Below are 16,088 nucleotides of genomic sequence, written 5' to 3'. Positions count from 1 at the left end.
CTCTAAGCTTGCAAGTGAGGGGTCAATTTGATTAAGTCTGCTTTTCGTTTGAGCTAATTTGGTTAAGTCTAGGCCCTGTTTTGATCATTTTAGGGTTTTCTCCTTCGGTCCTAGATTTTAGGAGTTTCTTTTAGGGTTTTTGAAACATTGAACATAGAACTGGAATCAGGAGGACCCTTCAAGGTACCTCCCAGTAAAATTTGAGCGAATTGTGAGCACTTACTATTTTTAGTAAGTTTCACTGCCTCCCTGATTGGTCTAATTTTGCCAAAAATACAAACTTACTATTTTTAGTAATTTCTATTTTTAGCAAGTTTCTATTTTTAGTAAGTGCTTTCCTGACCTGTTTTGTCCAAACCCTAACATTTTGAAACTTTTACTATTTGGGAAAATTTATTTTTGGCAGGTTCTTCACAGGAAAACATTGAAAACTGAACATCCTTGAAGACTATGAAGACTGAACGTTCCTGAAGATCATTTCTAAATCCGAAAGAGTCAGAAGGCAGACAAGTGTGATCAAAATTTGGCTAAGTGTGGGAACCAGTCGAAGAAAGGATAGCTTGAAAACGGAAAAACCATCTAAGTCTAGAAATTCACATCAATCCGCAAATGTCATCCTGATCCGGAAATGGCCTGAAATTTGACTATCTGAAAATTTCAAAGATCTTCTAAAACCTAGAATTTGCATTATAATTCCTAGAGATTTGAAACCTCTCAAACATCCTGCCAATATATATGAAATATATGTCTTCTTCCTTTCTTATACTTAAATGTTATATTTCATATATTCTGATGAAGAGAATGAGGAAAAAATCATGAAAATCCTTCCCCAAGTCAATTCAGCGCCCAAGTTTGGGCAAGGGCGCTAAAACAGGGTGTCGAAGGAAAGTGTGGAAATGTTGAAATTCCACCAACAAAGCAAATTACCGCCCATGTGAGGTTTAGGGTGCCAAATGAAGGGATGAAGGAAAACTCCCCAAAATCATAAATTCCTCCTTCATAGCAAAAATCCGCCCCAAGTCAAGGTAGGGTGCCAAAGTGGGGGTGTTGTGGAAGATTGTAAAATGTATGAATTCCTTGGACAACTCAAAATCCCGCCTAGGAAAGTCAAAGGGGACAAAGCATGGTCAACAGGGAGAATGGAAAAAATTGTGAATTCCTTGACCTTAGTCAAATTCCGCCCTACTCCTCAAGAGGGCGCTAAATAGGAGAGGTCATGGAAAGAGGAACAAATAGAGAATTCCATGACAAGGTCAAAAATCCGCCCAAGAAGGTCATAGGGCGCCAAATCCAAGGGATGATGGATAATTCAAACAAAGCATGAATTCATGGAAAGAGGAACAAATAGAGAAGGTCATGGAAAGAGGAATAAATAGAGAATTCCATAACAAGGTCAAAAATCTGCCCGAGAAGGTCATAGGGCGCCAAATCCAAGGGATGATGGATAATTCAAACAAAGCATGAATTCCTCCTTCAGTGTGAAATTTCGCCCATGTACATGAAAGGGTGCCAAAATGCCTAGGCTTTGGAAAATGTGTAAAGGATGAATTCCTTCATCAAGCTAGTTCAATGCCCAAGTTCAAAGATAGGAAAGGAAGGTTTAAATGATGATGAAATTTCTACTCCAAGATGATTCCACACTCAAAGAATATCGGAAGACTCGGAAGACTCCCATGGCCAAGGATGAAATGATGAATTCCACGCCTAAGTTGGAAAACTGAAAAATTTGTTTAAGGCGTGAAAATCCAAGGGGTCAAGGAGGAATGAAAAGCAGAAATCCCCTCTGGAAAATTTTGGAAATTTCCATTTTTAGACACCAAATTCTCTCTCTCCTAGACCCAGGTGGAAAATTCCTAAAAAATAGGAAATGTGGCAAACTGATGAAAAAGCTCCCTGCGGACATGATGAAATTCAAAGAGCACAAAAATTCCATCCTCAAGGTACAAATTTCAAGAATTTCTTCTCCAATTCTAAAACGTGCCCAAGGTTGGAAGCAAGACATAAAAATCAAGGTTCAGGATTGAAGAAATTCCTTCCTCGGGGAAGAATTGCGCCCAAGAAGAAGAAATTCTAGGAAGGTGAGAATTTGGCTAAGTGTTGGAAATTCCTTCCTTCAAGACAAAATTCCAAGAAAGTGGAAAAATTGACTAAGTGTTGGAAATTTTTTTCCTCCAGGACAAAATACCAGGAAAGCAAAAATTGAAAGTGTTGGAAATTCCTTCCTTTAGGGCAAATTTCTTGGAAAATGTGAAATTTGGCTAAGACATAAAGGAATTCCTTCCTCAAGGTTTAAGTAGAATCGAGGTCAAAATGAGGTTAAGGAGGAATTTTTCCTCCTCATCAAAATTCCTTTACCATGGAGAAAATGTGCTCTAGGAAAGGAATAGGCGCCAAATGAAGCTAAGGAAGGAATTTTCCTTCCAAGATGAAATTCCTCCATGACATGAAAAGTCCGCCCAAGGAAGAAGATAAAAATTCCAAGGCAAGGAAGGAATCGAAGATGAACTGAACAAGGAATTTCCCCCCGGGAAATTTTTTGAAGAATTCCATTTTTTGGCATCAAATCACATCCAAATTTCAAAATTCTTTCAGATTTGGAATCGTGAGATAATTTTCTCTCCTGGAACCTGGAACCCTATTTTTGGAAATGGTGGAAAATCATTAAAAATCTCCTCCAGAGCAAGGAAAATTTGAATAACTTCAAGAAAATTCTTCATGGATCAAATTTTTCTCTCTTGAAGTTTTCTCTCTCTAGGGGTTTCTCCTGAATAACTTTGGTAGTTGAGTCTCATACCCACTTTTTGATTATTAGTTTTACCAAGTAAGTAAAAGTAATGCCTAGTCTTGGCAGTTGGAGTTCTTACTCCTCTTAGATGTGATGCGTCTATTTTTGTTATATATACAACACTTAGCTCTCATAACTACTAGGTAAATGGAATAATGTGAGCTTTGCCTAAATTCTCTTGCATTTTTGTCTCACGAATTGCCCTTTTAGGACATTCTACATTCTTTTCATTCTGCTATTTGATCTTCTATCATTTGTCAATTGGGGTGTGCAATCTATGATTGACAATAGATCTTGGTTCATGTTCTTGTTTCTTGTAGAATCTAACAAATCTCGTAAGCCTTTAGAAACCAAAAACTAGAGGATATTGAAGTGTTCTTGGGCATTACTGGTTGTTCTAGAACACATGATGAAATTGCTGCTTTGTGTAGTGACAAAACTGCCACTTTGAGTAGTGGGGAAACTTTCACTTCCATGAATAGCTGCCTTGAGAACTTTGAAATCGCCTCGGTGATCGTGAAACTGCTTTAACTTTGTACGAAATTGTTGCTTGTCAAAACCAGCAGTTCCACGCAAAGTTGCAAAATTTTTCATTTTTCTCCAAATTTCCAACTTCTAATGCTTGCACTCTACTTTATGTGTCTTTTGAGCTATGATCACACCTCTCCAATATGGAAAGCTTTTGTGCCAAAAGTTATGAAGACTCAAATGAAGAGGGATGCTCCTCTCAATAGATGGTATGGCTCCAAATTCACTTTGCACCATTGTAACCAAAATTTGGAAAACCTCTGTGTGCAATTGACCAAAGGTGTTTGAACGTCAAAAGCGTTTAAACTTATTGAAGGAATGGTATCAACATTCTTTTTGTCTCACACATGAGGAATCATCCAAGTTCTTCCACTTATAATTCTTCTTGCTTGTATATTTAGGGCCTTAGGCGGCTCCTTCTTGCCCTTGTAACTGTAAGTATTCAACATGAAGAACTGCCCTTCTTTGCTTAAGCAGTACTTGTTTGCCTTTCAGTTGTGCACAACTTTCTTGTCTTACTTGTAGAGGCTGCCAAACGAACTTCATAGACATCCATAGGCGTAACATTTAAAACCATTTCATGATCAAATTTATGGTTAAAAACAAACTTCACTCTATTTCTTAGTAATAGACAAATCAGCACCATTCTTGATCCGATGCAAAACATAAGGCTTGGGTTGTTGATAAGTTTCAATACCAAGTTTTCCAACCAAAGGTAGGAAAACAAGGTTAGCTTAGGAACAAGAATTGAAAAGTGCATCAACTTTAATTTTCTTGATTTGTACTTAAGGTAAACAACTTTGAATGCTCCCTTTCTTCCCATTCCAAATGATAGAAACTAACCCTCGTTGTGGTGCATGGTAATTTAGAATCGACCTATGTACTACAAACCAAAGAAACATTAATCGTTTGGGGAATTAATCGGCAAAACAAAAGTATAAGATTTTTTGAAAAAATCGGGAATTAATCGGGAAAAAATCAGCAAAAAATCGGATATAGTATAAAAAATAAATATATTTTTAAAATTAAATATATATTAATTATATATTTAAAATGATATAATATACATTATAAATTTAAAATAAATATTATTATATTTACATTTATTAATGATCTATAAAGATACGAATTTATAATTTATAATTTTTAAATTATTTATATTTCTAATTTACAATTTTATTAAATTATATAATTATTCTATATAGTTTAATAAATGACACTAATATAATATATAATAATTTTAATTTACAAATTATTTTATATATATTAATTATATATTAAAAATTAAATAATATACATTATAAATTAAAAATAAATATTGTTATATTTACATTTATTAATGGTCTATAAAGATGCGAAGTTTTAATTTATAATTTTTAAATTATTTATATTTCTAATTTACAATTTTATTAAATTATATAATTATTCTATATAGTTTAATAAATTACACACTAATATAATGTATAATAATTTTAATTTACAAATTATTTTATAATGTTAATTATTAAATTATTTTTAATTATATATTAAACATATAGTAAACAATAATATAAATGAATGTAAGGATTGTCGGGTATAATATTTTTTTATAAATACCTATATAAACTTTATAATTCCCCAAATTAGATGTCATAGTTTTTAATTTAGAGTTCAGATTTTAATTTAGAGTTCAGATTTTAATTTAAAGTTCTCAATAATATAAAGTTACTAAAAATAAGGAAACGATGGAAAGCTTATTCTCGTATTTCTCAAGCTTTATCAGTTGCAGAAACGTTATTTCCGATTTTTTATTTATAATTCCCAGGTGAAACAGCGAGACAAGGTGAGGCCCTTATTCAAAATGCAAACAAAAATATTTAAGGTTTCAATTTTCAGCAATACAGAAAGTCATTAAGGTTTTGCAGAGGTCAAAATGTCCGGCAAAAAATTATGGACAAAAATTTCGAACCCTAACTAATTCCATGCAAACTATACCCAGAATCGGTCTATTTTCACAGGTGATTTTTAGGGTTTTTGTCATTTTTTTTAGCCGAGCAGATATCTCGCAATTTTTAAACACGATTTAAACACGATTTTGCAGAGTTCTATCCGCAATTAATCGGCCAAAGTCGTTGACTGATAGTCAACGATTTTTTGGCCCGATTTTTGGGAAAAAATCGGCATTTCTGACGATTCGCGATTATTCACGATTAATCGCGACTGAATGCCGACTTTTGTTTCTTTGCTACAAACAATTTCTTTGCCCTTATTAATGGTATTTGTATTGGTTTTCTTACCCTTTTATTATTTCTGGATGTAACTTTGAGTAGGTTGCATTCGTATGGTCATTTGCATTACAATGATCAAATTTATTTGTAGGTTTCTTTTTATGGCTTGTAGGACTTGTCTTTTTTTCTTGTTCATGGTTGCTTTTTGTCTTTGGAGAGGATGGAAGACTATCTTCCTCAAGGTAGTGAGTATGATCACATGTTTTATCAATCTCTATTTATTTTTTCCGCTTTATTACATGTTGGGTGAAATTATTTCTTTTGTAACTTCTTAAGTTGGCCCTAAGTTCTAATAGGAGCTTGTTTTCTTAAAGCCATAAAATACTTGAGACTTTCAAACCATGTTAAAGCATACTTTGTCATTCAGTCTAGCAAGGGAAATCTTTTCTTCAAACTAAGAGCATGCATATTAAGATATGGCTCCAATTGAGCCAATCAATGGTCAAGCGTTTCCAAATCTACATCTCCTTTGAATGGTGCAACCTCAATCTTTGCTTTGACCTTAAATTGAGGCATTTTTGGCAGACTAGCTTTGCCATGGAATTCTTCCTCTTCTTTGGAGTGGGTATTCCCCTTGCTCTTGGCACCTTCCAATGAACACAACTTCTCCTTGAGAGACTTCTTGATCTCTGTCATTGTCTTCATTGATTGAGATATGCTTGAAACATCAGCTTCTAGCTTGAGGAACCTTGCTTTTACATCACTTGCTATGCTTCCTAGTTGTCTTTTCAAACTATGAGATGCAATGTTACTTTGTAAGGGCAATAAATCTTTCCCACCTGATCTTGTGCTGGTCATGAACTTGCCAAATCATTCATAATACTTCCACAAAGGAAAAAACTTGCTTTGATACCAAACTTGATACTTAGATTAGAGAAATCTATGCCTTCCAACTAGTTAGCACATGTAGATCTTTATGAAGGATTATTAACCGCACCTGTAAGCAAGTAACAATGAACTAAAAGGAAATTGAGAGCAATAAACTTTACTAATTAGAAAACACAGGGATATACCTTGGGGAACTCAGATTGTTGGAGAAAACTCTGATGATAGTGAGGCAAAACACTCATTTTTTCAACTGTTTTTCATGGGGAATACAATCTTAGGCCTCTTGAGCACACATCCAATGTAAAATCAACTTGTTCTACTCCCAAAGATCATTACAACAGCTCTTTATTACACACTTTCAGTTTTATATTTGGCCTATGACAGTCAAGTAAACTTATGAATTCTACTAGAATCCTTTACAATTCAACTCAAATCCTTCTCATGCGCCTCTATTGGAATTTAGACATGTTATATAGACCCATATAGTTTTATCAAGAATTTCATAAGCCTTTAGAGATCATAAACGAGAGAAATTTTGAAGCGTTCTTGAGTTTCAGTGGCTGTTTCAAAATATATGACAAAACCGTTGTTTCAAACTTTCATGCAATGATAAAATCATTGTTCTGTACAAAACCTCTTTTTCACGTGTTAGGGTTTTGATTTGTCTTTTGCAAGACAACACAAAATGAAATAGTAAGGTAAAACCTCCCTTCAAATTATGCGGGGAAGCTCCTTGAGATCCAACTAAATTAAAAACTAAACTTAACCAACCCTAGGCAAAACATATAGATATTGCACACTTTACAAGTTTTTATTGAGGGGATCTGTATATATGAAAATGATTAAATGCCTATGCTTTTTACGGCAAACACATGCACCCAATTGTTAACAGTCAAACCTTGTAGATGGGATTTTTAGATTTTGAATGAAAAGAAATTATAGGTATATGGAAGAAAAACCATTGTTGGGGTTATAAGAATATTACCGACTTTGGAAGGCAAAGGGACACTCTTGCGCTTTATGGGAACTAAGAAAAGATGAGGCGAACAAAATGTAGGAGTGGTGTTGAGGGTAAGGGAAAGAAAGTCCAACTAAATGAAGCAAACCTTGGAAAAATGATTGGAGCCAGTTGGATAAGGACAAAAATAATTAGTTTGAATCAAGGTAGGTGGCTTGCAGGGAGAGTTTGGTGGTTGAAGATGTAAGAGTAAAAAGTAAAAGAGATCATAAATTAAGCATGCATGTGTAATGTTCCCTTCTCAAGCGTAAGCTGTTGATGTCCCTTAGCCTATTTTTCTAAGTTTTCCAAAGTTGATGAAATGTGATCCAACGATATTGCCATCCAAGGATCTAATATAATGAAAATATTCTGGAAAAAAAAGAATTTGGCGGTACACCTTCCAAATTATTACAATGGGAAATGACTTTCATTCAAAATCATATTTTAATCTGTTTTAAATGCATTTCTTCATCATATTAAAAATGAACATTTTGTCAAACAGTTGGCACGAAACTGAAAATCATAAAATAATTACTTGAAAAGAAGTTGGAGAGATGAACAAGTGTTGTAGCTTAATCAATCAACTGATAAACCCCTGCTATTTCCAACCCAAATTGCTGATTTATGAATTTTTTCACAAGCTGGTCCTTTATGTTAAAAATTAGAAATTTGTAACCTTTATCCTCTGAGACCACTTTTAAACTGCCAATGATAATATAGCTGTTCAGTAGACTACACTATTGCATTTTCAGAATGCTGCAACCTTTTTAAATAATAATAAATCATCAAACATTTCTTATTAGATAGGTATAACATTTCCCACATGAGGTACAGCTCCTACAAGACTACCCAGCCACTTCAAAAATTCAATGATAGAATTGCTTTGCAAAAGCACAATGTATATATTAAAATCTACATTTCACACAACACAAACCACTACACATAAAATCATATTCACAAACCACTCTTTTTTTTTGGAATATATAAATCACACCAAACAATGAATCCACAGAAAACCCCAATAATCCCTGCAAACCTAAAAAGACTAAAATCCTCAAACCATAACCAAATACACATTGAGTCTGAAACTCAATCTACAGCTTTCAGCATAATGGTGATTCCATAGTAAAAAGCACACTTCTAGCTGGAGGGTTTTTAACCCCAAAACTGGATTTACCAAAAGGATTTTGTTCCTTAAGTAAATAGAAGAACAAAGTCCATTCTTAGAGTAAACAATGAAAATTCAATAGTAACACTCTTCTAAAGACCCAACTTCCTTTTATAACCTTCTCATCTCTTCTAAAGACCCAACTTCCTTCTATAACCTTCTCAAAGTTATTTTGAAAAAAAGCATTTTTTGGTTTTTCAAAAAAAAAAAAGAAAACAAAATTTTTTGGTTTTTCAAAAAAAAAAAAGAAAACACTTTTTGTTTCTTTTTTCGAAAAAGCATTTTTCCTTAACAAAATAACATAATTTGTCCTTATGACCATTTTTTAGCACCTCGAGCATAGCAACACTTTATTATCTACAGAGTTAAGTTAAAACTTCTTTTTAAATAATTAAACGTAAGTTAAAAAAAAATATTAATCAAAGGTTCCCTTTTTGACAACTTTTAATTTAATTGCTTATATATATTTTTTATTGTTTCCTGTCAAATATAGTTCCTAAATAAAATCAGATGCTATACTTTATTGAAAATGCTAATAACAAAAATTAGACTAAATTTTTTTATTGTACTTTAACCTAAGGGGGTTTACATAAAAAGCATATGGCCGGCCCTAAAACAGTAGTCTGTTCTGTTATGAGGCATGGCCTGCTATTTCAGGGGCGGACCTGTCCTTTTTACCCAAATCCGCATTAGGATAAACTAAAAGAAAAATCTCTCATCATGGTCTAAGATTTATCTTCTGAAAGAGATCTATTCAAAGTAAAAGAAAAGTTAATATGCTTTAATCCTATATAAAAATAATTACTGCCTTTGCTCTGTATTTTTGTCCATCAACTGTATAAATAAGCAAAAAGAGATACATATAAAAAAATCAAAACCATTTTTTGAAAAAATATGGAAAACTTGGGAAATGGTACAGCAAATGTGGTGGGTCATGATTACTTGGGGCTAATTGTGGGTTTTTAGTGTAATGCCACTTTTGTTACTGGTACAATCTAAAAATAAAACTCAATATAAGCAAATGAACTGTTATGCAGACCAGTTTGGTCATCTAAACTGCAAATGAACTAAATTTTTAGGTTTCTCTTCAAAAGTTGTTATGAACTGTTATGATTTCTGAAGGTATACGAAGAAGAATATAAAAGAAACAAAGTATCTTTTCTTCACACACAATAATTGAGATAAGATGTTATAAACTCTTCCTTAATGCAGTTTAAATGGCAACATTTAAGATTGAATGACCTATGCAATAAAATTTTCACTAATTTCTGAACAGCTTGTTATCATTGAATCTTGAGCAGGTTTCATCTTCTTGAAGAGTTTGATGAAGGGAAAAGAAGCTGTAGAAGACGGTTAGCTGGTCATAACAGGCGACGGAGGAAATCCCATCCTGATGCTATTTTTGCTGGAGCATGTTTGAATGATGAGCATTCAAGCACATCTCTTATTATGACCCTGCTGAGGGTTCTATCTCAGTTGCAAAGTAAATCTTTTAGTCTGCTTCTCTTTTCTATTATGAGCAAAAGTAAAGAACATTGTTTTTACTTGTTTCTACATACAAATTTTTCAATGAAGAAGGGAGGGAAAGACAGCTCTTTGATTTTGATTTCTGAGATCTGAAGAACTGTTATAACTGTTAGCTTTGTGATCGAGGAAATAGTGAAAAGTAAAAGCTGCAATCAATATTGAACTTGTGACGAGACATTTGAAAATATTTGAGAAAGTAACATGCTGACTAGTTTGTATCAAGTTATCAACCATATGTACGGATTGTCAACAAATCTGTTGTCATGGACAAATAATGAGTTAGTTATATTTGGTTTCCTTCACTTAAACTGTTAAATATGTAATCTCTCCTTGATTGATTTAATGACTTTCAAACAAATCAAAGTTGATTTTGGCTGTATTTAACACAATCAAGTTACTATCATATTAGATATTTTCTGTTGCAGAATTTCTGGCTTGTTTGTCTCTCACCTACCTTAAACAAGATATTTCCACAGTCAATTACAAAAACTGTAAAGCTTCTGGTGATCCATGGCATCGATGCCAATTACTACCAGAAGCTTTACAATTTACTCACCTATGTTGTCCTTGATTGAAAAAAGTGTGCTTTGAAGGCATAACATGGACCAGCTTCACAATCTTGGTGTAGCATATAATATCTCTCTTGACTATTCTGACTTTACTATACCAATGTTGCTTAAATTATTATGTCTTTAGGGTGTCAAAATAAGAATATTAAAGTTGCATCATATTTATTTAGATTCTGATTGTGTGTTGGTCTTTAAATGTCTTTTAGACATGCAATGCACTTTGCGCTTCTGTCTTCCTGTAAACTGTATTTTTTACTACATATATTCACATTTTTATGTTAATCATTCGCAAACCAGGGTAATATGAGAGTCAAAAACATATGTGGAAGACAATTGTTGGGTTTGCCATTTGGAAGCTTTGACATTTTAGAAAGTTTTTGTCATGTGGTTTGGGAATTTTGCTTGTTGAAATTTAATGTTAACGAGTTTAAAATAAGAAGCTATTGTGGTGAGAGATTCTCATAGTGCTTTCTAGACACTTTAAGAATGGTCGATATTAAGGAGAATTGTTTTTGCATCTTATTATGAACCATTAACAAATAGCTTCTGTTCTTTATGTAGTTTTCCAATTTCCAGCATATATTTTCTCTTATCCTGATGAGGGGTCACGTAGTTTGATCCCAAATGTTTATTGAGCACAACATGGAAGCACAAGAAAGAGAATGAGCACCATAAAAAATATTCTACCTTACCTCTCGTCATGCCATCAAAACTCAACTTTAATCTAGTTGCTGGAGGAAGGCACTATTGGATATTCGAGTTGTTGGAATGTGTTGTTGTCATTGATGTCAACATATTCTTGTGTTGCAGAGAATTGGTTTGTTGTAGAGAGTTAGTTTGGGTGATCTATTGTAGATGTGCTGATGCGGATTAATAGGTTTTGAGATACTTATCTCTAGTTGATTCAGTATGAGTTTCAGTTTTCCGGAAGGTAATTTGGTCGAGTTATGTGGTCCGGTATGTGGACTGGTTTTTCAATGTTCAATGTTGCAGAGTTGTGGTATTTGATCCATATTGCTCTGGAATGATTATATCTTGAGTTGCAGATTTTGGAGAATGTTTGGGACGTTCATGTGTGTCCTCAGTTCGGATGGTTCATGATTTAGAACTTCACAAGCGTATCTTTCAGTTTGTCAGTTGGTGTTCTTGAGCTCCAGTGATGGAATAATGATGATTTTTGTTATCCGAGTTGTTGCGGTGGAATTCACGTTGCTTGTTGATGTTCTCTGATCGTGTTCTACGCGTTTTGGTGGTCCATGTTGATTGTGGTGTGCGTTATTGAAGATTTTACTGGTCCGGTGGTATTCTTCGTGTTATGCGACATATTTGGTGGTTTAGCGTGTTGCGGATGATCTTGGCAAACTATTTGGTGGTGTTGCGTGTTTGAGGATTTGATTTGGGTCCATGCTATGCCCTTGTCGACATTGTATTGGTCCGGCTATGGATTTATGTATCGTGTGATGTAATTTTGTAATTAGGTCTTATGTGTTGAGCCGACCTTAAGATTAAGGTTGATGATCTGTATAAATAAGTGTTGTAATCATGCAAGATAGGTGTTTGCGAGTGTTTGCTGTTGTATCTATGATCTGTGAGAGTATTGTATGTACGAACAAGCAAATTTATCTTTCGGCAGTCGAGAAGTTGTGCTGATAGTGTGCTTAACCGGAACTGTGATCAGGCATTTGGAGATGCTATTCTTTCAGTTCATGTAATCCGGATTGTTGTTCGATCTTTGTAAGGTAGTGAGCCTTCCTAGGGTTGTAGCCTTTTGTTATTTTTGAGTAGTGAGCTCTAGGTAGTGTGGCTGAATGCATGTGCATTCCCCATTGTAATATTTACACATACCACTGTAGAGTATCATCATATTGTGGGTAGGTTCCCACCGTGGTTTTTCCCTTGACCAGGTTTTCCACGTCAAAAATCCATGTGTTATGTGTGTTGTTGATGTGGTGTTTATCTTTGCTATTGTTGTTCCTAATCAGATCTAGAGTTGAGATTAATTTGTTTGAGTTTGGTGAAAACTGATTCATCTCCCCCTCTCAGTTTTCCTACATTGTTGCTGCCAACAATTGGTATCGGAGCTAGATCCTCAGGAAGGAGCTTGACTGCTTAGGGAGATCCAGGATGCCAGTTGTTGTTTTCAAGAAGGAGAGTTCGAGATTTGATGGAATTAATTACTCTATATGGATGAACCGGATGAAAGTTCACTTGAACTATCTTGGAGAAGATTATTGGAAGATCACAAAGAATGCATACATTGTTCCTCCGAATGGTCCTGTTATTGTAGTTGAGATCAAGGATGCTGAACATAAAATAAGAGCTAAAGAAGCATTGCTTAGTGCCTTGACTGATGTAGAGATGACTAATGTGATGGGATTGCAGGCTGCACATGAGATTTGGGAGAAGCTAGAAACCTTATATGAAGGAGACAAACATGTGAAAGTTGCTAAATTGCAGAGCTTGAAAGGAAAGTATGAATTACTGAGAAATGGGAGAAGATGAGAATAGTTTATCCTTTATGGCTATAGTAAATGATCTTGTGTTGAACATCAGATGTGGAGTTCTTGAAGAAGATGAGATTGTGGCTAAAGTGTTAAGATCTTTGCCTCCTGCCTATAAGCACAAAGTTGTTGCTATTGATGAGATCTGGACTGTGACAACTGTGACGAGATATGCTGGTTGGTAAGCTTGTTGCATTTGAATTGAGCAAACTTGGTGAATCACATGGCAAAATTGAGACTGCATTTAAAGATACTGTATCCGGGAAGCAAAAGTATGATCCGGGAGAAAGTTCAACTAGGGTTTCTAGATATGAAAGAGAAATGAGAGAGATGGAAGAACATGAAAGAGAATTGGAAGAGCTTGAAACACTTATTGCCAGAAGATTGCCTAAGGGAGTCGGTAAGTATGAAGGGAAGTTACCTTTGAAATGTTTTTCATGCAATAAGATTGGTCATTTTGCTTCTAGGTGTCCTGAAAGAGCTAAAAGAGTGTCAAAGTATGATAAGCCTTACAAGTCTAACCGCAAGTATAGATATCAGAATAAGTGTTATTATGCTGCTGATGAAGGTGTGACAGATGATGAGTCTGAGAAAGGGAATTCAAAAGATGAATTTGTGTTCATTGCTACCAAGGAAGATGATCCGGTATCTGCTGATTCTACAAGCTGTATTGTTGAAGAGAAGGCTTTGGCTGCTAAAATTGATGAGAAAGATGAATGGGTGATTGACAGTGGTTGTTCACATCACATGTCAATTGATAAAGGTAAATTTGTGAATATGGAGAAGTATGTGTAATCCATGGTAGAGGTTCTATTTCTCTTGATGGTCAGCATAATACTGAGGATGTTTTATATGTTGAAGGTTTGAAGCATAATCTTTTGAGTGTTGGACAGATGGTTGATAAGGGATATGATTTACAATTCAAGAATGGGAAATGTAAGATCTTGAATAGCTCTGGTATAAAGATTGCATCAGGAACTAAGACTAAAGGTAATATCTTTCATCTGAATGTTGGTGAGAAAAGTTGCTTGATTGCTCAGATTGATGAGAGTTGGTTGTGGTATAGAAGGATGTGTCATGTTAATTTTGACTGCATGATTAAGATAAGTTCTACTCAAGCTGTTAGAGATCTGCCTAAGATAGTGAAGCCTACTAATCCGATGTGTAAAGAATGTCAATTGGGAAAGCAAACAAGAATTTCATTCAAGAGCAAACTGTATTCATCTAATGGGTTATTAGATCTTGTGCATATTGATTTATGTGGACCTTCTAAGGTGAGAAGCTTGTAGGGAGACAAATATTTTATGTTGCTGAATGATGACTATTCTAGAATGATGACTATTCTAGAATGATGTGGGTCACTTTTCTAAGGGAGAAATCTGAAGCATGGAGAAATTCAAAATATTCAAAGCTAGAGTGGAGACAGAGATAGGATTGAAGTTGAAGTGTCTGAGGTCTGACAGAGGAGGAGAATTCACCTTTGGTGAGTTTAATTCTTTATGTGAAGAACGTGGAATCTGGAGACAATTATCTGCTCTGAGACTCCCTCAGCAGAATGGAGTTGTTTTGGATCTGCTAGAACTATGATGATTGAAGGAAATTTAACGCATATCTATTTGAGAGAAGTTGTTAGCACTGCTATATACACATTCAACTGGGTGCATATAAAAGGTGATTTCGGTAAGACTCCTTATGAGCGATGGTTTGGTTATGTTCCTATAGGTAGATATTTCAGAATCTTTGGAAGCAAATGTTATATCAAAAGAGATGAGGATATAGGAAAATTTGATGCAAGATGTGATGAAAGAATCTTTTTGGGATATTCTACTAAGAGAAAAACCTATCGGTGTTGCAACAAGAGACTGAGAAAGATAGTGGAAAGTGCGAATGTGAAGGTTGATGAGAATAATGAGAAGCAAATCAGAGCATGTGGATATGAATCTGATGATCAGGATGTTACTTCAAAGCAAGTGTAGACTCCGAGCATGAAGTTGAGTGATTCGGAAGAGATAGTAGATCCAAATGCTGCTGACAGTGAAGAAGTTCAAGAGATTGAAAATCAAAACAATCAGAAGATCCCTAGGTATGTAAGATTAAATTATTCAGAGAATCATATTATTGGTGATAAAAATAAAGGTGTAATGACTAGGAGAAGGATTGTTGCTGAAGAAACATGTTTGATTTCCAAAATTGAGCCCAAAGATGTTGTTGAAGCTTGTAAACATGAAAATTGGGTAAAAGCTATGGAAGAAGACTTAGATCAGATTGAGAAGAACAAAACATGGGAACATGTTCCGAGACCTAAGGACAAGAATGTAATTGGTACTAAATGGGTGTTCGGGAATAAGTTGAATGAAGATGGACAAGTAGTTAGAAACAAAGCAAGACTGGTATGTAAGGGATATTCACAAATGGAAGGTATTGATTTTGAGGAGACTTTTTGCTCCGGTAGCCAGAATTGAAGCTGTTATTTCTTGCATATGCTGCTCATAAGAAATTCAAGGTATATCAGATGGATTTAAAGTCAGCCTTTTTGAATGGTGAATTGGAAGAAGTCTACATTGAGCAACCAGATGGATTTTCATTGACAGATGAAATAGACATTGTATGCAGATTGGAGAAAGCATTGCATAGACTTAAACAAGCCCCTAGAGCTTGGTATGCCATATTGAACAGGTATTTGATGAAGTTGGGATTTTGTAAAGGTACTGCTGATAGTAATTTGTATTTCAAGATTGATAATGATAATATTTTGATTTGAGTAAGAAGTTTTTGTTGATGACATTATTTTTGGAGATGATGATTTGAGTAAGAAGTTTGCTGATGATATGCAAAAAGAATTTGAGATGTCTATGATAGGTGAGATAAAATTCTTTCTGGGATTGCAAATTACACAGATTGACAAAGACATTTTC

The 16,088-nt window shown here is 34.5% G+C and overlaps 1 protein-coding gene across 1 annotated transcript in view; it reads left to right on the top strand.

Moving 5' to 3' along the window:
- LOC131066323 (squamosa promoter-binding-like protein 1) overlaps positions 1–16,088 on the top strand; it is an 82,829-nt gene that overhangs the window by 24,707 nt on the left and 42,034 nt on the right. The window contains exon 2 of the mRNA XM_058001059.2: positions 9,878–10,059. Coding sequence (XP_057857042.2) covers positions 9,878–10,059 — 182 coding nt within the window. The remainder of the gene's footprint in view (positions 1–9,877; positions 10,060–16,088) is intronic.

This window comes from Cryptomeria japonica, chromosome 8 (genome assembly GCF_030272615.1).
Source record: "Cryptomeria japonica chromosome 8, Sugi_1.0, whole genome shotgun sequence".
NCBI classification, from domain to species: domain Eukaryota; kingdom Viridiplantae; phylum Streptophyta; class Pinopsida; order Cupressales; family Cupressaceae; genus Cryptomeria; species Cryptomeria japonica.
Note: the sequence above shows the minus strand (reverse complement) of the source record. Positions and strands in the feature narration are given on the sequence as shown.